Source organism: Oncorhynchus keta, chromosome 35 (assembly GCF_023373465.1).
Source record: "Oncorhynchus keta strain PuntledgeMale-10-30-2019 chromosome 35, Oket_V2, whole genome shotgun sequence".
NCBI lineage: Eukaryota > Metazoa > Chordata > Actinopteri > Salmoniformes > Salmonidae > Oncorhynchus > Oncorhynchus keta.
Window position 1 is genome coordinate 55,682,593 of NC_068455.1, and position 23,649 is coordinate 55,706,241.

General features: G+C 45.2%; 2 protein-coding genes across 6 annotated transcripts in view; both read right to left on the reverse strand.

Moving 5' to 3' along the window:
- The window catches only part of LOC118368652 (metastasis-associated protein MTA2-like), a 30,523-nt gene extending 19,817 nt beyond the window's left edge, over positions 1-10,706 (reverse strand). The window contains exons 1-4 of the mRNA XM_035752927.2: positions 10,221-10,706; positions 4,693-4,760; positions 3,646-3,739; positions 473-590 (exon numbers count right to left, since the gene is read on the reverse strand). Of these exons, the coding sequence (XP_035608820.1) occupies positions 473-590; positions 3,646-3,739; positions 4,693-4,760; positions 10,221-10,248 (308 nt within the window). The 5' untranslated portion in view covers positions 10,249-10,706. The remainder of the gene's footprint in view (positions 1-472; positions 591-3,645; positions 3,740-4,692; positions 4,761-10,220) is intronic.
- A 345-nt stretch (positions 10,707-11,051) lies between these two features.
- Positions 11,052-23,649, reverse strand: part of LOC118368651 (echinoderm microtubule-associated protein-like 3) — a 31,056-nt gene continuing 18,458 nt past the window's right edge. For all 5 annotated transcript variants that reach the window (XM_035752919.2, XM_052497136.1, XM_052497135.1 and 2 more), the window contains 19 exons: positions 23,510-23,538; positions 21,443-21,472; positions 20,953-21,073; positions 20,442-20,591; positions 20,186-20,255; positions 19,978-20,088; positions 16,677-16,772; positions 15,397-15,531; positions 14,917-15,055; positions 14,388-14,539; positions 14,119-14,244; positions 13,671-13,802; positions 13,514-13,581; positions 13,198-13,286; positions 12,950-13,047; positions 12,683-12,770; positions 12,448-12,546; positions 12,209-12,339; positions 11,052-12,104 (listed from right to left, as the gene is read on the reverse strand). In XM_035752919.2, coding sequence (XP_035608812.1) covers positions 11,904-12,104; positions 12,209-12,339; positions 12,448-12,546; positions 12,683-12,770; positions 12,950-13,047; positions 13,198-13,286; positions 13,514-13,581; positions 13,671-13,802; positions 14,119-14,244; positions 14,388-14,539; positions 14,917-15,055; positions 15,397-15,531; positions 16,677-16,772; positions 19,978-20,088; positions 20,186-20,255; positions 20,442-20,591; positions 20,953-21,073; positions 21,443-21,472; positions 23,510-23,538 — 2,065 coding nt within the window. In that variant the 3' untranslated portion in view covers positions 11,052-11,903. The remainder of the gene's footprint in view (positions 12,105-12,208; positions 12,340-12,447; positions 12,547-12,682; positions 12,771-12,949; positions 13,048-13,197; positions 13,287-13,513; positions 13,582-13,670; positions 13,803-14,118; positions 14,245-14,387; positions 14,540-14,916; positions 15,056-15,396; positions 15,532-16,676; positions 16,773-19,977; positions 20,089-20,185; positions 20,256-20,441; positions 20,592-20,952; positions 21,074-21,442; positions 21,473-23,509; positions 23,539-23,649) is intronic.

The following is a 23,649-nucleotide window of genomic DNA, read 5'->3' on the forward strand; positions in this document are numbered from 1 at the left end:
GACAGAGTGAGGGTTATTCAGGAGGTCAAAACAGCACCCTGCATTAATCGGAACTGAGCTGCACCTAACCCTGCTGCTGTACCAAGCCTATATCCCCAATAAGGCACTGGAAAACAATAGAATGTCTGTGGAGATCCTGGGAAAGAACTTCAGAACAGGCAAGATCATTTCAACACAGTTAAATGATTGACAGTCATAACACCGTCACTTACTGTATTTTAAAATCAGGAGCCTGAACAGTGGCGATTGTTCATGTTATAGAAAGGGACAGTTTGAACACAGTGGCTTAATGATTGTGAATGGGCCAGAGAGGATAACGTTCCAGGTTGAGAGTTAACTGTGCATATCAGTCCTGTCACATGACACCATATCCCGTCAGAGTTGAAAGGGTTGAACGGCAGCACCATTGTCTGCAGCTACCGCTATGCGGTGAGACCACCTCGGGAGGACACACACACGCGCTCTCTCTTACCGTATGTGAGTTGCAGGTAGAGACTCAAACTGCCGAGAGAGGAAAAGCTCTCGGTGCTTCAGCTGGTGTTTCTGCTGTTCAGACACAGTGGGCTGCTTGGACTCCTCCTCAAAGTCTCCTATGAAATGCAGAACACAAAAAGACACATTAGCGACAAAGCACATTTCCCCAGTTAGATGGGTTCTAAGTCGTGATCTGTTCAATCACACAATTCATATCAATATAACCAACTGAGAATTGTGGCTACGGGGAGAACGCAGTGTATTGGTTTTGACATATTCAAGTCTTAAATGACAGATATCGGTTAGAAATGAAGATGGGGAAACAGAAAGAGGGGGATAAAAGCTCAGAAAGTGAGTGACGGAACAGGGGATCCAACCGCTGCCGCCATGGGAATGTGTGGTCCAGGGGTGGAAGCACTGCCAATAGACCAGCCCCCGGCAGTATCTTTATTGAAATCAAACACTCTGAACAGCGAAGTGAAACTGACTATATACATTGTCCTTTTATCTACTGTGACAAGTGCAAGTCTATCATAACCTGTGACCTGGAACTTTAACTTGTAACTGTACTTATGTGTAACCAATACCAGACAATGAAAATAATTCCCTACTCGGAAGGACAAACTCTTCTGGTCTATTCTAGTGACCTATAGCCCCACTGAAGCTTTACAGTCAATGTAAACAAAGGACTGCATATAGCCTTTATGACCTGGCAGGCAAAAATGAGTCCCTGTAGATAAAGAAACATTCCTTTTCCCCGTATGGAAATTGTTTTTGTACTATATCTAGTTTTACACGACTAAAATGGCACATTCCTAATTTGAAGGGGGCAAGTCAGAAATGTGTGAGGTGGTGGTGGATTGAGCACTGAGGTGGGAGAGAACGAACTGGGCAGGACTATCGCTCCATCTCCACGGACTCCGCCCCTGCACTCAGCCACAGGAAACCCTGTCAGTAGAGGGGGGCCACACCTCTCTCTGTTAACCCCTCCTGCCACCCCTCAACCCCCGCCCCCCTTCACCCTCCTTCCCTCCCCTTGTCCGGCAAGTCCCTGCCAGACCAAGTGGGAAACCCTGTGCGTCAAACCTGAGGCGCCCATCCCCCCCATCATGTATACACCCCCCACCCACAAGAAAAAAATACATAAAAAAGAAAAGAAAAAAGGCAGGCACTCAAGGCACACCCACGTGCAGTGGAGCTCCAGCAGAGCAGTGAACACGCTCTCTCCTTCCACACACACACACACTTTCTTCCTTGACAAAGACACAAGGCAAGTCAGAGTTAACCCGTTGCGTGCCGTAGCCCTGTGGGACACACCAAGGGCCTTTTGTTCTGAGCAGCGTGCCTGGGGACAAGCTAAGAGGAGGGTGGGCAATTGGGGGGGTGTGGTGGTAGAGGAAGAGAATAAAGGATTTGAATAAAGAAGAGGGGGGGTCACTGTTGGAGGGAGAGAGAGAGAGAGAGAGAGACTGGGAGAGAAGGCCAGGTCTTGTGTAACAGGACAGTGCCAAAGCGGTGGCTCGTGCTCCCGAGTGAGAGGCGGGAGCGAGGCGTTTTTCAGGTCGCCCGAGCCAAAACGCAGGAGAGGGACGTACAGTAGCGCAGCATAACGCAACTGCTGACAGTGTGTGTGTGTGCAGCGGGGAGTCAGATCAGAGTGAACCAGACAACTGGGCCAGGTCGCTAGGAGGGCTGGAGCTAGACTGGGCACTAGGGTCTCTACACCGGCCAGTTGTGGCCGTTTGTTTGCAACCCATCCTCAGCCTTCCTCTCGACTGGTTACAGCCAGTTTCAGGGCCATCTTTGTGTTTCTCCACTGACCCCCCCCCCCAGGAGAGGTTAGATAGAATACCTCCGCAGCACACAGGGGCAGTTAATGCTAACACACCACGGTGACATTACCAATCACCTAGCAGGGGCTCCAGGGCTGAGGGGGCAGGACAGGAGATCACCTACCTACCCAGCAACCCCCAGCCATCCCTGCCTCCTACTCCTCTCCTATTGTCGCTAAATGACTTTTTTAATGACATTTTAGTCATTCAGCAAATAGAAGCTCTTATCCAGAGTAACTTGCAATAAGTAGGCTCTTTCATGAAACCAAACCGGAGGCACTGCACAGGCCTACAGGTAAAACATGGAAGGAAATTTACATCCAGAGTCAAAAAAAGTTACTTTGTCAGCTAGATAGGTGTAGTAGTTAACATTATAAAATGCATTACAGATTGCTGGTAAATGCATCCATTTTGGGGTGTGGATCTGAATGTCTTGTCTGGAGCCCTGCCACTGCATGCAGCCCACTATGTTAGAGGACTGATTGTGTGTGTGTGTGTGTGTGTGTGTGTATAAATGAAGTCGATCAGTGCTCTAGGTAATCTGAGTATCATTAGCATCACAACACTACCTCCGCGGCCGCTTCGCTCTCCATTTCCCCCGCTCTGCATCTCTTCCTCTGATCCCTGGGCATGTGCACAAATGCACCACTCAGGGCACTCTAGTGGGCGACCTCCTTTAACTGGAAACGTGTGTGATAAACACCGACACTCAAACCAATAGCCAGCCACTATTACTCCTACAGCAACCCACAAGTACAGCACTATTCATGATAGAAAAACACACAAAAAAACAATTCCCTCGTCCATTGTGAATGAATCCTACATTAGTATCAAACTCCTGCTGGCAGCTGTAGTGGAACAGCACTACGCAGTAAGCACACACTTACAGACGCTGTTCTGCTTCAGCTGGAGACAGACTGTCCGCCCCACATGGCACCCTAGTCCCTATGTGGTGCACTCCCTATGGGTCCTGGTCAAAAGCCGTAAACTACATTTGGCTCCATTTGGGACGCAGGTAGAGCATCCCTCTGCTTAGAGCGAGAGCCAATTGCCTGCTGGTAGCGCAGAGGGAGATCCCAATCTGATTGGAACGCAACACAGTACTCATTCTGGATGGAGATAATAAACTGGTTTATACGAAAGAGACGTCTGCTCTAATAATGCTCTCCAATAACTTTACACAGACCGCACAGCATTAGAGTTTGGCATAGAGCAAAGAGTCGGCTCTCTCAAGTGGTTTGTGTAATTGGCCTCGTGATCTTTTTCTGAACACGGTGAAGGAGCAGAGCACCGATGGACTGCGATGAGACTACACGGACATAAAGGCTGTTGTACTCACTCGCGTTGCTGTCGGCCAGAGTGTTGAGGTTGCCAGAGATGTCCCGCCTCCGGAACAGACACACCACCTTGGCTTCCACGTTCCCATTGGCCGTCTGAGAGACATGTGCGACAAGAGTGGTCAGTCACTTCCGGCCAATAATTTGAATGATTGCCATATCACAATATTATTCTCTGAACGGCATGCCACATTCATAGATACGATTTCCCCATCTATGAATGGAAAAAAAAAATTGGCCATTTTGAATTGAATCAAATGTATTGAATATATGCTAGAACTTAAACTGGGGCTGTAAGTGACGAGGGGGTGACGCGAGACTCTCCATCATTACCATTGGATTAACCATGATCTGAAGAGAGGGAGAGAGAAACCACAAAACTGAGGCCTCAATGTTGGGCTCCTCATCTAATTCACACAAGGTAATGACCGAAACGGCGCCCTATTCCCCATGTAGGGCACTGCTTTTGGCCAGGGCTCTTCCCAAAAGCGGCGCACTACGTAGGGAAGGGAATTTTCAGACGCAGCCTCAGTCATAATAATATCTATTATTGCCCCTCCTCCTCCTCTTCCATTAGTGCACAGAAGGACAGAGTTCTGCTAGTGGTGCTCGCCACAACCCCTTCCATTTAAGAGTGTTATATAAATGAGCTTAATCCTTTGACTGGGAAACAAGGCTGTGTCATACGCCACTATGCTACTGCTATAGCCAGCAGCATTACGTAATGGCTCTTGCACCAGCATCTTGTCACTGCTGTAGTAGTCCTGGCTGGCTAACGAAAGCACAATACGTCAGGAAGAGGGTGGCAGGGGGGTGGAAAGAAGATTGTGGTTAGAACCTGGGAGGTGTGTGTGAATCTCTCTCTCTGGGTGTGTGTGTGTTTTACCACCATCACCGCCCCAGTGTTGAAATGAGTTACAAACACACAGGCTCTCAGGTCAGATATGAAAAGCTTTACATTTACAAAATGGGGCTGTCAATGTCAGCGAGTTTTTATGTAAACGCTCTGAATCAGAGGGTAGGTGTGAAGGACAGATTATTGTACCAACCTTGTTGAGCTCTTCTATTCTGCGGATTAGGTAGGGGTTGCTGGAGGAATTCTCAAAGTACACGTAATCTGAAAGGGAAAGAAAAGTCTGAGTCATATGAATCATAAAAATCTGTAGCATTTCAATTCAGAGCATAACTTTGAACTTGACCTCTCCGGTTACTCTTAACACGTTCAGAGGAGAATCATTGTAATGCGTCTGTGTGGAGACTGGACTCAGTCGGAGTCTTGGTACAGTCACTTATTGATATGACTAAGGGGAACCCACCACCACTAATGGCAGATGACGTCAACCACCACTCAGACAGGCTTTCACCAGGCAAAATCAATCTATCAAAAAGCCTACAGGTGCTTGGTGGGGAGAGCTAATAGCCTTGCACAACACACCCCGTCTGTGTCTGCCATTTCAAGGACAAGTGAGCCAATATTCACTCAGCCATCCTAGGCTACGCCAGACTACAGTACCACTATAAGATGACTTCTGTTTGCATGGGAATTTCCCTCATATCTCATGACATTATTAGAGATGCTGGTGTTACTGAAAAGAGACCCCCCTCAACAAAGAAAATGGGACTTCAGTTAAAAGAACAAAGCCCAGCACCTTCGCCTACTCTGTCTTTGTCTACAGAGTTGGTGGACCTCAATCTCTCCCCCAGAGCCCATTGATAGTAGCCTATGACTGAAGTAGAGAAGTCTAAATAATAGACTAATCAATTAATCACCCAGAAGAGAAGTCAGTCTTTGAAGACACACCAACATTGTTTTGGTATGCCCAGTATTATAGCCCTTGGCTACTCATACGGTTTAGGTTACAATATAAAAAAAAAACACCTCTAAATGATTTCTCGCCTGTGATTAAGGCATGACAGGTGATATTTTGGCTCGCGTGGCCAATATTTTGGTTCTAGCAGTGTTTTGGAAGGGGAACCCCACCAGTGTGTTTTAGGGGTCATTTGCAGGTCATTTGGCAAAAGCCAAAGGCCCTGTAACGTAACTCTCAGCAAAATAACTGTCCTGATGAATCAACAGCTCTGTTTAACATTAATCTTGGAAATACAAGCAAATTATGTGACAATATATATAACTATCGTGGAGACTGGACATTGTCTACACCAAGACATAGCCAGTCAAACCTGGCTAATACAGAAAACATATTGAAAATGGGTGTCTACGAGCAATGCGGTCGCCTTGGAAATTATCAGTGACACTAACCGTAAGACGGACACCAACATTGGAATGCATCAGCAATCATATATATTCTATAGAAGGAGAGTTACAGGATGTAGCCCAGGGGCAATTCCACGCAAGCGGGAGCAAAATAATATTTTCGGTATCTCAGAATGTTCTGGCAACTCTCACATAAAAAAACTTAATTGGGTGGAAGGATGCTTTTTACATGTGTCTTATAAACCACTTTATTGAAAATCCTGATGAAATTTGACATTTTAGGACAATTTGAGACCCTGTGATCTGTGAACCGTACACGATCCAGATACAAATGCTCACATTAAAATGTATTCAACATTAAAAATATGATTATCAAAGCAAGCAACCCTTTGATTTTTCCCATTTTTAGACAACAATCATCATCATCCCTACCAATTAAGTTTCTATGTGAGAATTGCCAGAACAATCAAGAGATACCAAAAATATTTTCCGCTCCTAGGTTAAAAGAACACGGCGTGGATGACGGGAGAAATTCCCCCGCTGCCATTATGTAACTACCGACACTGGCTCAAGAGAAAAGAAAAGACCGCACACAGCACTGTCATCCTCTTCTTTCCCGTCATCCATTCACCCCTCTTTCTCCATATTCATCGATGTTCTCGGCTCTCGGTCTTGCCCCAGCGGGACAAATTAAAACATGAAGCCCTCTCTCCACGCTATGGGGGCTCCGTGCCTGCCTGGATGAAAACGGTGAGAGACAGGGAGACAGCAGACTAAAGTGGTGCCTCACGGATCAAAGGACCAGGGGCTTTTTGAATGGGGATCACAATCTGTCCTTCTGAAAAGACAACCTCAGCTCAGCCACTCAGAGTCAGTCAGCATTAACCAGATGCCTACAATGTTCAATTTGTAGGTTAAACATTTCAATATGACCAATTGTTGTTTGAAGGACAAATAATCGCAGGAAGCGTAATATGCTTCTCGTCTATTGCAGTTACTATACGGTGGCAGTTGTGGCGCAGTGTGTTAGGTGCTTGTGGGTGGATTCAGAGTAGTGAGTGGAGGGAGCCCTTAAAAAAAAATCTGAGGAACTGCCTGATTAGGTCTATACATTTATAATGACTTGCCCTTTCATGAAGCAATGGATGCTCTATCGTTTAAGGATCACAGTCTTACCAGGTCATCTATTGCTACTTACAAAACACCCGTGGCAAGCACTAACAACCTACAATCCATTAATAGCATGTTGCTGTTGAGACATTGGACTGAAACACAGGTGAGTGGATTTTCACCAATTCCATACACTTCTATAGGATGAACTCCCATGTAACCAAGCAAATGTCACAAAACAGTCAATAGGGTCAGCCTGGGGTCCCGGGTCTCAATCTCACTGACATTAGCCCCTTACACCGTTGATGCATTCCCAGTAGCACTGATTCCTTCCAAGAGCTATATACCCCAGACCACGCTGGGCCAATTGGGCGCCGCACTATAGGACTCCCAATCACAGCCGGATGTGATACAGCCTGGATTTGAACCAGGACTTTTTGCACTGAGATGCAGTGCCTTAGACCACTGCGCCACTATATCAACAGGACCCGTATCCAGCCTGCCACTATCTATTATCTATGGATAGTCACTTCACCCCTACCAACACGTACAAATTACCTCAACTAACCTGTACCCCCACATACAGCCCTGTTATGGTCATTTTATTGTGTTGCTTCTTATTTTATACTCTAGTTATTTAGTAAATATTTTTTAAACTGCATTGTTGGTTAAGGGCTCGTAAGTAAACATTTCACGTTAAGGTCTACATCTGTTTTTCGGTCACATGTGACAAATAAAATGTTGATTTCAATGGGCTCCTCTGGCTATAAAGCAGGACCCGAGACCAAGGCATTCAATTCAACTAATGGAGACAAGTAACAGCTTAAAACACAATTCACCAGAAGGGACGTGTGATCTTACATGAGGTAAAGGCATGTTTAAATACAGTAGCAAGCCTAAATCCAGCAGACTATCCAAGATCAGACGAGGTCCAGACAAAAATGGCAAAGCTATGACATGTGGGACCCTCAGAAATAACCGCAACTGAGCAAATATAACACAGCGCCCTCATATTCAAATGAATAATTAGAGCACAATTTCATAGCCAACACACAATTTGTCAAGAGTGACACGTCATTTCATTACAGAGCAGAAACTCTACCACAGACATGGAGCAACACAGTCAGTAGCTGTGAGTCATTCAACTATTGAGGAAAGTCGCATGAAAACATATTTTCAAGGACTCTTAGCAGCCAAAAGAAGAGAGCAGTCGTGTATGGTCTATCTCTACTGTTTGGGAAGATAACAGAATATGCTAAACACACCATTTTGATTATACAATGATATTCGACAAGAACAAGTTTCCTTGACACACCACTGCATACTAGACTAGTGGCCATATGTATAGCACGTCTCAGAGTAGGAGTGCTGATAAAGGATAAGTTCAACCTTTTAGTTCACAATGAATAAGATTGAATGAACAGGGGGGGGCTGATTCTAGATCAGTACACCTACTCGGAAACGCTGGCCCAGAGCTACCCAACTTGATATTTATTCTGCTAGGCAGTGGTTCATGTGACCACCTTGACTGGAGCGAGGATTATTGGCAAGAACACCACTTTCCTCAGCTGTGGAACAACAATAGATGTAATGGCTGCCTTGTGTGAGCGCTTTCTGGGAAGGTTCCCCAAGGGAGGGCGACGGTGCATGGGTTAATAAGCATTTTGTCGCGCTGTGAGGTGCTAGGATGCAGTGCTGTGAGGGATTAGGCAAGCAGGCCTTGCAGACAGACAGGCCGGAAGACACTACCATCTGTGGGGCAGTGCCATCTCGGGCACAGTCTCAAGGCCAAGATGACCGAGGGGGGAGGGGCTCTACAGTGAGACCATTTTACTCAGATAAGCACCTAAATATTTTGCGGTGCAACTTCAACTTTTTATTTAGGAGCACCAGTGCACCTTGAAAAATTACAGATTCTATTACCTCGAATATTTTTCAAAGTCAGCATAGAGCACTGTGGGTGGGTTAAAAGGCTGAAATGCCAAACTGAAATTGTCATGTTAGTAGAGGTGAAATCAATGACTGCATAATCCTGCAACTAAAACAATGACATGGAATAAATAAGTCTCAGCAGTGTCATGTCTTTCAGACAGTCAGTAGTTAAATCCATCTATGCTGTTGCCTGTAAAACAGCCCAACGCAACATCAACATATATTGCAAGACGTCTGTCTGTATGTCTCTATCAATGATGTAGAATTCAATGCCTGCTGTAGGCTATATTGTTCAAGTTATATTATGCACAGAAAGCAGACAGCACGGTTTAATCAACGTGACCTAAGTACAGACGCTCTTGTTTAAACGTTACACATCGATAAACTAGCCAGAACGTATGGCTATATTTCACAGACACAGTAGCTGTGCATCCACCAAAACACTGACTCGAGCCAAGACATGAAAGGGAACGTGAATTACAATAACGTTGCACCAACCAAGTCAATATCACTGATGTTGATCATCTTTCTCACCACCAATAATAGTATCGCATATCATTGCAATGTTGATTATCAAATTAAGCGGTCTACCCTAGGGATTGAGGAGCCGGCTTAACTCTGGCCATTTTGCTACCTAACGCAACGCACGTTTACCGGCTTTTTTAACATGCAGACCTCAGTGTTGTTATTTTGCTAAATGCACTATATTGACCTTGGCAGCTAAACAATGCAGCTAAATGGTAAATGATAGTAACTACAAAATATGTTACAAATTGCAGAGTAGTTTGAAGTGTAACAACACGTCTTCCCCAACGATAATACATTTCCTTGCCATGCATGCTAACGTTAATTTCGCGAACTACGTAGCTAGCAAGCTGACTTGCGAGTTAAAAATATACAGCTAGCTAGCTAGCTAGATAACATAGATAGCCTGACTGTAAAAAGGTTGCTGGTCAAACCATGTTTGACTCAAGTTAACTTGCTGGGTTCAGCCAATGACATAAATCATTGGTTTCAACAAAGCAATTAGCGGCAGGCTATATATAAAAACGTGGTTGACTATACTACACTACAAGTGGACTAACTAGTCGTAAAATACAACTGACGTTAGGTCGTTAGCCAACGAAAGCGTTCTAATTTAACACGTCTCGCTATTAAGTTAGCTAGCACTAGCCTGCTAACTTGGTGGCCAGCATTCGCGGAAATAACAACCGTTCGCTAGATAGCGAATGCAAATCAGCCAGCTAATTACCCTAGCATAGCTAGCTAACATTCACCGTGAGGGCTCCTCAAAATAAAATAAATTTAAAAAATACTTACCTCCCACTCGGTACATGTTGGCCGCCATTCTCTCGTTACCCCCAACAAAACACTGTCCAAAGGGATTCCCCGCCTGCGTTAAAAATGTCGATCTGGAGCTATTTTATCCCTGCATTTATTAGAGACCTCACCCGCCGCGAAACAAAGCCGGGACCCGGCACAGTAGCCAAGCTCTGGCGGGTAAAAGTTTAAAGTTTCCGTTGCAATGTTTCGGGGTTCCAAAATGCGTCTTTTGTTTCAGTCCGATAACGACCTCCCTCTTCCACACTCACTCACGCATTCACACTTGCAGGCAGGCATGCATACACAGCCCTTGATAGCTAGCCTGTCTCTTACTCCACTCTTCCTCCCATCCTCAGCTCCCAGCTTCATCCTCCTCTTCTTCACCTCCGCTCAGTTTGCACACATACATACATACATACACACACACACTGCTCCCCCTCGTTTGTAAACGTCATCTCCGGAAAATGTCACTTCGAATCGGAAAACTCCGGCTACTTATTACACACACACACAATTCTCAGCAAGACAGAGTTGCTCCAACCATCACCAACACCAACATTATTGTAAAGTAATTACTGAAGGCAGATAATCTGATTCGCATATTTCGCATGAAGAGTATGCAGATGAGCACTTTGATGAGAAACAGCCTTCCATCAGACTTCCTCTAAAATCTACATTGATGCAGTAAGCAAAATGACAACTCAAAGGTCATAATTTGAACAACACTCCCCTCTAGCGTTCATTTCGATAGCATACAGTTTTTAGCGCGACAGTGTAACTGGAAATGCAGGCATGCTTTTATAATGAAGGATGCTATGAATTCATAAGCACTAGTTTGTCATAGTTTATTGATCGAAATATCTGGAGACAAAGAAAACCACGACCCACTCAACAGTACTTTTAAATAAACATAGAAGAAATCCAATACAAAAGCAAAGTGTACAATGAAGGTAAAAACATTTCAAAATTTGTCTAATACTCAGGAGATTAGTTTAAACTACAATGAGTAAAGCAAATATTTTTGTTATTCAATTCTAAGGCACTTGAGCGATTGTCAACATGTAGCAAAATGCTAAATTTGTCAGAAGCACATAAAAAGTTCAATATTCATAGATCGCAACAGCACAAGATATGTATGATTTTATATGACATTTATGAGAAGACAATAACCATAAATCACCACTAGGGTAAGTTGGCATGGTAAACAATTTAGTGAACAAAATAGGATAATTTGGAATGTTTTCAACAATTGATCCCTTTGTCGTTAATTAATGATGGCAGTCCCAACAGTCAGTTGTTAACAGTTTGACCTTTTTCAATTGCATCAATCTAGGAAATTCACAAAGATGCAACAGCATTTCACTCATTCTGAGAAGTAAATTGTGCCCAGATGTATTAAATGTTTTCATTACGTCATGTGTGGCTCATATCTGCATTACAAAACTCCATTATGTTTGAACAGAGAATCCTGTGGACATCAGGGATGTGATTCCTAAACCTGCTTTGATTTAAAAGCCAGACACAAACACTACGCCACAGGTCCAGAAGCCACTCTCGTTCTACGTTGCTCCCTCCCTCTCTCTCTCTCCCTCTGTAAACGTTCTCTCCCCTTTGTCTCTCTATCAGCCTCTCTCTGATTCTCTCAGTCTCTGTCTTTCTCTCCATGTCTCCTTCTCTCCCTTAAGGTTCTGGGGAGCTGGTTGAGGTGGAAGAGGAGGAGTGTAGGCGGTCTCCACCGCTGTCCCCCGTCCCTCCTCTCTTGACCCTCCACTGGAGGATACAGGTGTCCTTGCCGCCCATGGAGAGCACGTGACTGTCACAGTGGGTGAAGCGCACGTTGGTCACGTGACTGCCATGGCCCTCATAGCTGTGGTTTGGAGCCTGATGGGTCAAATAAGACATTTGATATGTGGTGAGCTTTCTGGTGGAAGGAGAAAAAAATGATTGAAATCAATTGAAAAATGTGGCAATGAATTATTACTGACTTTGGGTTTTGGGCAGGGGTACTGGAAGAGGTGGACTTTACAGAAGTCGTCGGCCACCGCCACCATTCTCTCATTGTGGGAGCGACAGAGGGCGTTGATGTCTGTACCGTCTGAACCCTCCAACCACACACCTGTGGGACGACACACAATAACACACAACACGTTAGCCCCTCAGCCACAGGTAAAGGGTTGAGTGATATTGAGAGGCTCGTGATAGTTTGAATGCTGGATCTTCTCACCCATGACGTGGAAGCCCAGTACGCAGGTGTAGGACGCCCATTCTCTGTCTTTGCTCTCATAGCGGTTCCTCAACAGTTTGCAGCCTCCAGCGATGTCCCCTGTTTGAGTAAAATAGTCCTTAGGATAATTGACTTAAGGGAAATTAGACATGTTGTCATCTAAAAAATATACACCTGTTCAAATAAGACACAAATGCACAAATATTTTTTTTTAGATGTTTGCACAGTCACTCACAGTAAAGGATTTCGTAATCGCCTGAGTTGGACATAATGTACTTCCCGTCTTTGGACCAATCAAGGTGAGTGATGAAGCTGGAGTGACCCTAAAAGCGACAGACATGACAAAGTGACACAACGCCCAAACACCGTGACGAATATGTCCCGCGTCTGACTGAACAACAGGGCCACTGTGCTCCAAACTGTAACCCACAATGGATCATTCATTCATGACATAAATAATCCACAACCATCCGCAACATCCCAGGACGCCACTGCAACTTACGTTACACTTTCCGTAGCGGGAGTAGCGCCGTCCACTCTCTGTGACGTTATAGATGTAGATGAAGTTGTCATGGGAACCCACAGCCAGGAAGCTACCATCTGAAAGGGTAAAAAAAATAAAAAACATGTTCCAAATAGAGATAAATACAAACAACAGAGGTCAAACCTAGTGGTGAGTCAGCACGTATTGCTGAAGCATTGGTTGACGTTCGCTCCATTGTGACACACTGAAGGAGCTTGACCTCTGACCTGTTGAGTATCTCATTACGGACAGCTGTTCATTCCCGTCGGTGTAGTCTGAGACTATGTCTTTGGTCTGCAGGTCAAGGACCAGCCACCTGTTACAGGGAGAGAGAGGAACACAACCATCGTGATCCTCCAGGCAAACGAGTCTGCTTTATCGTCCCGGAGTTTGGGCTAAATATCTAGCGTCGACATCGTGACAAACAGGAACGCATCGACACTGATTAACGCAGTAGATTAGCTGATAACGAATTAAATACTTCTATTGCCTGCTCTCGTCTCCGCGTTTGATGCGGTTGCATTTCAGAGTGGAGTGTCTCACCTGCCTGTGCTGAGCCCAACAGACACCACAGCCCCATTGGGACAGAAATCAGCACACAGTCCATACTCCTGAAAAATATGAGGATAAGTATTTAAGAATATGTTTCACCGTGTGTGTGTGTGTGTGTGTGTAGGTGTGTGCATTTATGCCCGCTCACCTCTAGCGTGGTGCACCAGTCCAGTTTGTGCTCCTCTGTGTTCCACACGCACACCAGTCTGTCATGTCCACAGGTGAGGAAGACATCCTGGGAGGGGTGTGTGGCCAAGCCCCACATCTCATCCACATGGCCCTGCACGGAGGAGAGCAACACACACTATCACACACACACACGCTGGCTTAAGGTTTCTATCCTCTAAGCCTCAATGTTCACTCCTCGACACTGATTGGACTGGAGTAAGACATGGTTGACACCTCCAGTAGTTTGAACCGTGGATACAACAATCAAATGCTTTTAAATCCACAACGGGGAGCGAGAAAGTGCGCTGTGCACGTCGGGGGAGACGTGTAGGGAATCGGAACGCAGAACATGTGCAGACCAGGTGTGTAATCGCAAACCATTCCACATATCACTCGACATATACTCCATCATGCTAATGTTTACATACCTGTACTATGGCCACAAAGCCGTCAGAAAAAGTGCCCCTCAGGATGGCATTTCGGGTGGTACCAACCAACAACTCTTCCCCGTCTACATCCGCAATGCAACGGACCGCCCCAAACTTTTCTGGAATCTATAACAAACACATAAAACGTAGGTATTATTCTGAAATAATACATAAATAGCCACAAAAAGGGGTTGTAACACGCTCAGTTTGGTTATTAAGAGCGACAATGCACACACACACACACACACACACACACACGCGTCTTTCACCTCACACTCTCTCTCGGGTGCAAGGTCAGCGCTCCAGCGGATGATCTTACGGTCTTTGCCCCCGCCGCTGAGGAGAGCACCCCCCTGCAGCATACACAGAGTAAACACACTGCCGTCGTGGGCCCGCGTCTGCCGCATGATCTGGAATGTCTCTGCAAAAGGAGGAAGTGAGAAGATGACTTTGTCTATTGTCACAGGCCCTGCGCTAGACGAGCGTCCTGCCCAGGGGGTGTAACTTGTACATCATGCTGCCTCACTCTGCAGAAACAGGAGATGGGCTCCTACTCCTATGGGCCGTTCCAGCTCACACAAGCCAAGGCTACTTACTTACTATTGTCACAGGTCTCACACATTTGGAGAGCAAGGGGGAAAAAGAGTCACAGCTATGGAGTTTGGTAGCATAGTTGGTTGAGGAGGTACTAAATCAAATGAAACGATATTTTGTCCATTTAAAAAAATAAAAAAAACATGCATTACATTTATTTCACATGGAGAACCTAGTCGTAATTTGGAACAGACAGTTAGTTACCTTTGGCCCCTTTCCCCAGTGTCTTGACGTCACCGGGTGATTTGCCCCATGTCAGGATGTTCCCCTCTGAGTCCCCAGTCAGCACGTCTCCCGTCAGGCTGAACACAAAGCACTGAATGAACTTGGGCTTCTTGTATTTCTAAAAGAGAAGAGCGAGGAAACATCAGAAACAAGCTTGAATGACTATATTTATTGGAATCTTTGTATTTCTGACAGTAGATAAAGACAAACATTTATGCAACAAAAGAGTTTGAATGACTATATGTAGTGGAGGTGGTTCAGTGATAAATAGCCTTGCCTGAGACCTGCAGACTAGTCTAGGCTTTAGCTCAGTGGGCTATAATAGTCTTTCTTGAGGCATTCAAATAAGCCGGGTTTGATATACCCAGTCGGTCATATTTACAGGGTGCTGTTAACCTTTTGACAATGTGAAAAGGGCTGTCAATGTACCTGTAGGGGCTTATAATGGATTACACTCACCCCAAAGATGCCCTGTTTCTTGGTGAGTGAGCCAGCACTTAGCGTCCAGAAGTAGACGTGAGACTTCCCACAGGTGATGATGTTGGTGCTGTCGTTGGGGTTGAACTCTACTGTAAACACCGCCTCGTTGGTGCTCTGGATTAACACACACCAGGAGAAGAGTTCAAGTCGTGAAATAAGTGATTCAAATGCTAAATATCAATTGAAACGGTGAGTCCCAATATCTCAGAACTGCATTTCTATGATTTTGCCACCCTTGGCATTAACTTGAGGACAATGTTGTATAAGAGGGTATAATGTCTAACACTCCTGCACCAAAGTCTCAATGGGCAGCAGCTGCACTATATGAAAATAAAGCATTGAACTATTACATTACAGTCCAGTGGGGGATGGGCATATGTTACATACTGTACATTGAACCAACTGCTATATTTATGTGGGCTGCTAAACCCCCCCCCCCCCGCCCGCCCACCCACCCGACCATGTGACCACTCCCAATTTTTGCTGGAGATCCAAAACTGTACTCTTGAATCTATGGCACTCTCATGACAAATGATGCTTATGCAAAATCAATTTGGCGAATCATACATGTGTGCTACAAGAAACTGAGGACCAAAGACAGGAAATGAGCTCATATAAACACCCACCTAATAACCAAACCACCCACCAACACACACGCACAGTCACACACGCGCGCACACACACACACACAGACAGACAAATTCACTGTCTAAAATATTTACACAGTTGCCGTGGCAACGTTGCTGAACTTACTCTCAGGGAAGTTGAGAAATTTGGGACAGAAGTCTGCGACAGAACGAGATGACGTGGACGCCATATTTTCTTCTTAATCTACGCAAACAGTCCTCTTTTTTCAGGCATCTACAGATTCTCACTAAGGAATGCTGGCTTTAACAAAGCCTACGCACGCAAATGACAGGCTTGGCTCCCAGCAAAGATACACTAGTGGCTTATTTCATGTACATGGGCAGGTTTGTTATAGCACAAGGAAGCAGATGTACGGTTTCTGTACAGCACTTTGAGATATCAGCTGATGTACGAAGGGCTATATAAATAAATTTGATTTGATTTGATGTATACTGTAAATGATATTGATTATTACTATTTTACTGCTATAAACCTACGGTGCAATATGAATAGGACTCTCTATGAGTATGAGTGTGTGTGTTCGTGTGTGCATGCATGGAGGTGTGTCCGTGCCTGTGTGCTTGCATGAATGCCAAGTGTGCATGAGTGTGTGTCTTGGTGCATTGCTTTACCTTAACCTCTGCGTGCTTGGTTCCTTTGGCGCAGTCCCACACAGACAGCATGTGTTCATTGGAGTCATCAATCACACAGAGGAAGGCTCCAGAGTCCTGCAAGCGGCAGAGACGTAAGTACGAGCGAGAGAAGGAACCAGTGAGGAACATGTGGCAGATGGAGAGGTGATGCAGAGTCACAAGGACAGGGAAACGGAGATCAATAGCTAATGTGAAACCGTCTGAAGGGTCGCGGGTTCATTCCACTGAGGCTACCCATACCAAAATATATGTACACATGACGGTAAGTCGCTTTGGATAAAAGCATCTGCTAAAACGGCATATATATACATATATACACTGATCAAAAAAATAAAGGGAACACTAAAATAACACATCCTAGATCTGAATGAATGAAATATTCTTATTAAATACTTTTTTCTTTACATAGTTGAATGTGCTGACAACAAAATCACACAAAAATTATCAATGGAAATCAAATTTACGGAGGTCTGGATTTGGAGTCACACTCAAAATTAAAGTGGAAAACCACACTACAGGCTGATCCAACTTTGATGTAATGTCCTTAAAACAAGTCAAAATTAGGCTCAGTATTGTGTGTGGCCTCCACGTGCCTGTATGACCTCCCTACAACGCCTGGGCATGCTCCTGATGAGGTGGCGGATGGTCTCCAGAGGGATCTCCTCCCAGACCTGGACTAAAGCATCCGCCACAGTCTGTGGTGCAACGTGGCGTTGGTGGATGGAGCGAGACATGATGTCCCAGATGTGCTCAATTGGATTCATGTCTGGGGAACGGGCGGGCCAGTCCATAGCATCAATGCCTTCCTCTTGCAGGAACTGCTGACACACTCCAGCCACATGAGGTCTAGCATTAGGAGGAACCCAGGGCCAACCGCACCAGCATATGGTCTCACAAGGGGTCTGAGGATCTCATCTTGGTACCTAATGACAGTCAGGCTACTTCTGGCGAGCACATGGAGGGCTGTGCGGTCCCCCAAAGAAATGCCAGCCCACACCATGACTGACCCACCGCCAGACCGGTCATGCTGGAGGATGTTGCAGGCGGCAGAACGTTCTCCACGGTGTCTCCAGACTGTCACGTCTGTCACATGTGCTCAGTGTGAACCTGCTTTCATCTGTGAAGAGCACAAGGCGCCAGTGGCGAATTTGCCAATCTTGGTGTTCTCTGGCAAATGCCAAACGTCCTGCACGGTGTTGGGCTGTAAGCACAACCCCCACCTGTGGACGTCGGGCCTACATACCACCCTCATGGAGTCTGTTTCTGACCGTTTGAGCAGACACATGCACATTTGTGGCCTGCCGGAGGTCATTTTGCAGTGCTGCTCCTGTGCCTCCTTGCACAAAGGCGGAGGTAGCGGTCCTGCTGCTGGGTTGTTGCCCTCCTACGTCCTCCTCCACGTCTCCTGATGTACTGGCCTGTCTCCTGGTAGCGCCTCCATGCTATGGACACTACGCTGACAGACACAGCAAACCTTCTTGCCACAACTCGCATTGATGTGCCATCCTGGATAAGCTGCACTACCTGAGCCACTTGTGTGGGTTGTAGACTCCGTCTCATGCTACCACTAGAGTGAAAGCACCGCCAGCATTCAAAAGTGACCAAACCATCAGCCAGGAAGCATAGGCACTGAGAAGTGGTCCGTGGTCACCACCTGCAGAACCACTCCTTTATTGGGGGTGTCTTGCTAATTGCCTATAATTTCCACCTGTTGTCTATTCCATTTGCACAACAGCATGTGAAATCTATTGTCAATCAGTGTTGCTTCCTAAGTGGACAGTTTGATTTCACAGAAGTGTGATTGACTTGCTTGGAGTTACATTGTGTTGTTTAAGTGTTCCCTTTATTTTTTCGAGCAGTGTATATATATAACTCAGCAAAAAAAAAGAAAATGTCCTCTCACTGTCAACTGCGTTTATTTTTCGGCAAACTTAACATGTGTAAATATTTGTATGAACATAACAAGACTCAACAACTGAGATATAAACTTCCACAGACATGTGACTAACATAAATTAAATAATGTGTCCCTGAACAAAGGGGGGTAAAAATTAAAAGTAACAGTCAGTATCTGGTGAGGCCACCAGCTGCATTAAGTACTGCAGTGCATCTCCTCCTCATGGACTGCACCAGAATTGCCAGTTCTTGCTGTGATTTGTTACCCTACTCTTCCACCAAGACACCTGCAAGTTCCCGAACATTTCTGGGGGGAATGGCCCTAGCTCTCACCCTCCAATCCAACAGGTCCCAGACATGCGCAAGGCCTTGGTGTAACGCTCATTCCTTCGACGATAAATGCGAATCCGACCATCACCCCTGGTGAGACAATTCCGCAACTCGTCAGTGAAGAGCACTTTTTGCCAATCCTGTCTGGTCCTGCGAAGGTGGGTTGTTGCCGGTGATGTCTGGTGAGGACCTGCCTTACAACAGGCCTACAAGCCCTCAGTCCAGCCTCTCTCAGCCTATTGTGGACAGTCTGAGCACTGATGAAGGGATTGTGCGTTCCTGGTGTGCCATGTCCTGTTGTTGTTGTACCTGTCCCAAAGGTGTGATGTTCGGATGTACCGATCCTGTGCAGGTGTTGTTAGACGTGGTCTGCCACTGCGAGGACGATCAGCTGTCCATCCTGTCTCCCTGTAGCACCGTCTTAGGCGTCTCACAGTACGGACATTGCAATTTATTTCCCTGGCCACATCTGCAGTCCTCATGCTTCCTTGCAGCATGCCTAAGGCACGTTCACGCAGATGAGCAAGGACCCTGGACATCTTTCTTTTGGTGTTTTTCAGAGTCAGTAGAAAGGCCTCTTTAGTGTCCTAAGTTTTTATAACAGTGACCTTCATTGCCTAGCATCTTTAGTGTCCTAAGTTTTTATAACAGTGACCTTCATTGCCTAGCATCTGTAAGCGTTTAGTGTTTTAAGGACCGTTCCAGAGGTGCATGTTCATTAATTGTTTATGGTTAATTGAACCATGAAGCATGGGAAACAATGTTTAAACCCTTTACAATAAAGATCTGGGAAGTTATTTTGATATTATCTTTGAAAGACAGGGTCCTGAAAAAGGGACGTTTCTTTTTTTGTTGTTGCTGAGTTTATCCACCTCTCTCAATGTAAGCCTGCATTGGTTGTTTGTGAGTGTTGCATGGAGATTTAGTGTCAGGAGTTCTTCAAAAGCCTTCGTGAGTTGACAAAGGACAAGGTACTTAAACATATAGACCCGTTAAACTCAGTCACATCGAGTGTGTGGGAGGAGGGGTGTTTTGTAGTAAGGATGATCACTTACTGCAAAGGAGAAGGCTACAGATCCTACACCTCGCTCAAACGTGCCCAGTCCTATCTGTTGTAGGGTGATCAGTGTGGAGGAATCCCATATGTGGACATAAGGCTGCAGGGGCTGAGAGACACAATTAGACGTATAGGACTTGATGATAAGTGTGACCATTTACAGTACATAGATTTAGTAAACATTTTTCATTCATAAATTGCCTCACCTTGCCATCCTTATCCACCCCAGCCGTCTGTCCCGACGCCACCCGCACCTTGTCTGGATGGATGGTTAGACTGAAGGACAGACAAATTGTGATTTTTACACAGCATCACTTTCTTTTCACTTGACAATCAATTCTCACATTTTGCTTGCTCAACAACAATTTGTGTTGATTTTGTACAGTTTGTTGTATTTTGTACACATGACAAACAAACATGAATTATGATATGAGAGGTCATGGTTGAACGTGAGCCACTCACCAGCGGACACAGTCTGTGTGTTTGCTGTAGTGGCGTTGAGTGCGGTTGTTGATGTGGTACAGCACCACCACACACGCAATGAAGTATACTGCCTCCCCCGACGCCAGCAGGTACAGGTTGGCTCGGCAGTCGCGCCCCCGGTAACCGTAACTATGCGGCTCCAGTCAAGGTGACATCACTGAAACGTCTCATTGGCTGATCAGTCTAAAATCATTAATTCAGCCTAAAGCAATTTCACCCACAGCTACACCCATAATAATTGTTGATTTATGGATGACACAACTTCCACTGACCTGAGGAGCGGATGGCTTGGCTCAAGGACATTAGGGAATTTACATACATTTCTCTGACTCATGGGTAAAATGGACTTAATGGCTTTCATCCAATAAACTTTGCACTATAGGATATCAAATATTCTAAACAACCATGACTGGGATTTAAAAACACACAGTATGTTGCTAGATCAAAGCCCCATTGGTCGTGACTTGTGGGAGGGACTTAGGAAGGATACACCCAATCGAGTTCCAGTTTCTCTACAGGTGGCTCCATCCTCAGGTCATCGTAGTTCTGGATGTTGGAGGGGACATACATGGTGATTGGTCGGCCGCGGATGAACATCTTGATTGATTGACCTGTCAGCCAATGACAGATGAAGAAACATGTATGACAAGACTGGACAATGGATACAAAGCATTTCACTACACTCGCATTAACATCTGCTAACCATGTGTATGTGACAAATACATTTGATTTGATATTTGTACATCTCCAATTGCTACCATGATTCAATAGGAACTTTCACAAACCTATCTTCAACCAAAGCCCTGGTGATGCTACAATATCTACACCACAAACAACATTTAGATCCTAATTCATCCAATAATGTTAAGTCAACAGTGCAGTGCCATTAACCTGTATGAATCTCAAGCCCAAGTCTCAGACCTGCATGTAGTTGAATGACATAACAGTTAACACGTAACATCCTCTATGATGTCTCGTACCTTGGGTTCCTCGTCTCGATCCGGGAGAACCTATGAGAGGAGAGGAAGAGACAAATAAACACAGGGATCCGAGTAGAACTAAAATCACAGCCGATTGCAGCAGAGCAGATCCTGCTCTGACATTACGGATCCACTGGGACCAGTTTCAGAGCCGCTCGAATGTGATCTATGAGCAAACCAGTGGGGTGGTTTTCCAACATCAGGCCTGGTCACCTAAACCAGTGGTTCCCAAACTGTGGGACGCGCAATTGTTGGTCAAATCCCCCCAAAAAATAAACATCAAAATGTTTGACGGAGAACATAACATAATGTTTTAGGGAGGTGGAAGAAGAGGGATTGTCTGAGTCGGGTCCTAGCTTAAAGCATCCTGTATATACCTGCTCAATAACCAGGTGAATCTCCTCTTGAAACGGACTGCAATCTGGGACCAATAACGTCTCACACTCCGATTTAAAAAGGTCGGGGAGTGGAGAGGTTGTTGTTGTCGTTTGTTTTTTTTACCCGTGTTGTGGAAGGTTCTGGTTTGGGATGTTTCTGGTGAGAAAAAAGGGGCTTGACCCATCTGCATGTCTCACTTTGAAAAGGTTGTTATGCAGGGCCCACGCCACAGGTTGAAGGAGCATGGGAGGGAAAGTCGGTACAGTTGAACTGACTGTAAGTTATTATCTAGCTCTTTTATTAGTCATGGTGACACTACATGGAATTTTCCCATAGGCCTGCTTCATACTGTTCCTGGACCCCGTCGAATCAAATCAATGACAGATTTTGATTGGTTTAAAATGTAGAGGTATTTCCACACTATTGCCATTCACATTTCCAAGTATGGACATTCAGTTAGGATATAGTGAGTTCAATTTTTTTTTTAAAGACCTGGTTACACTTTTACTACTCTCACGATGCAGAAGAGCCAGTTGCAGAAATGACCTAACTCGTGTTGAATTCAGGCAGACCTGTCCCGGGCCAGCTCGGAGAGACAGTGAAAAAAAACGGGAATACATCTAGCCCTTTCTCACAGAAAGAGAAAAATGCTATATTTTTTTGAAAACTGTCCTTCTCGGGTGAAACAGTCATCCATCATTCCGTCAGGAGTTTCGGAGTGCTGCGGCAGCATGGTTAACCACAATGGATGGCTTTCCAGGGAGACTCCAATGGGAGCGTCCCAACCCAGAACGGAGTGGCGGGCCACTAAACAGACACTCTGTGTTTAACATCAGGAATGGCTGCCGTGCTGCCTCATAAACACGCAAGTGTAAAAAAGTTTCTCTGTGATGATGAGGGATATTTCTGACCAGGCTTATTTTAGTTTGTGGCAGTTGGATGGACTGTGGTGGACTCTAAGTGACCTTTGAGCCTAGAGACGACTAGAGGATGGATGCAACGTCCAGTGGCCAGTCACTTTTTACGACGGTCATTATTATAATGTGTAGAGTATTAGTAGTAGTAATATTGTTGTTGTTGCAGTACGCTCTTAGTATATACAGACATAAGCTCTTGTGAGGCTCACTCCATGCACCCTTTGTCTAGTAGAAACCCCTTGTCTTGTGGCTCACTGATCAAATTTACAGACTATTATGCTAATCGGATGGGCGCATCAAACCGATTTTCCGCCAATTGAATCCCCATTAGGTCTAACTGGTAAAAACACAGAAACAATCAAAGAGGGAATGTCCTCTTAACTCGCTCTGGTTTAGGAATGAGTCCCCATTATAAAGCTAAACCAGACTTCAAGCCAACGCTCATAAAAGCCACTATCTTTGACATCTAGTATGCAGTTTCGTGTCCCCAACTAAAGAATGGGAAGTTAACACACCAAAAATGAGATAGCCTTTCAGCCTATAACTATGTTTAAGCATTTACAGGCCCGCTAAATGGAGGTTATGGACACATTTAATAATAGGTAGAGTAAAACACAGGTTAGCTGGAGCTGTTATGTACGTATGGGCTATTCATCCTATCCAGATCTGGCCTGCAGTCTGTCTGCGAGTCATTTAAGCCAATATAGAGACTATGGTTGGATAAAACTTTGTAGAGAGTCTGGAGAGAGTAGCGTTGTTGGATATACATTACCTGCACTGGCGATGAGATCTTTGGTCCGGCTGTGAGAAAAGAAAAACAACCGTAACTGTTAAGACATTATATCCAAGAGACTCTTTCAGACACTTGGACCAACCGTTATATTATACAGTCTTTACACAAATTGGGAAGTC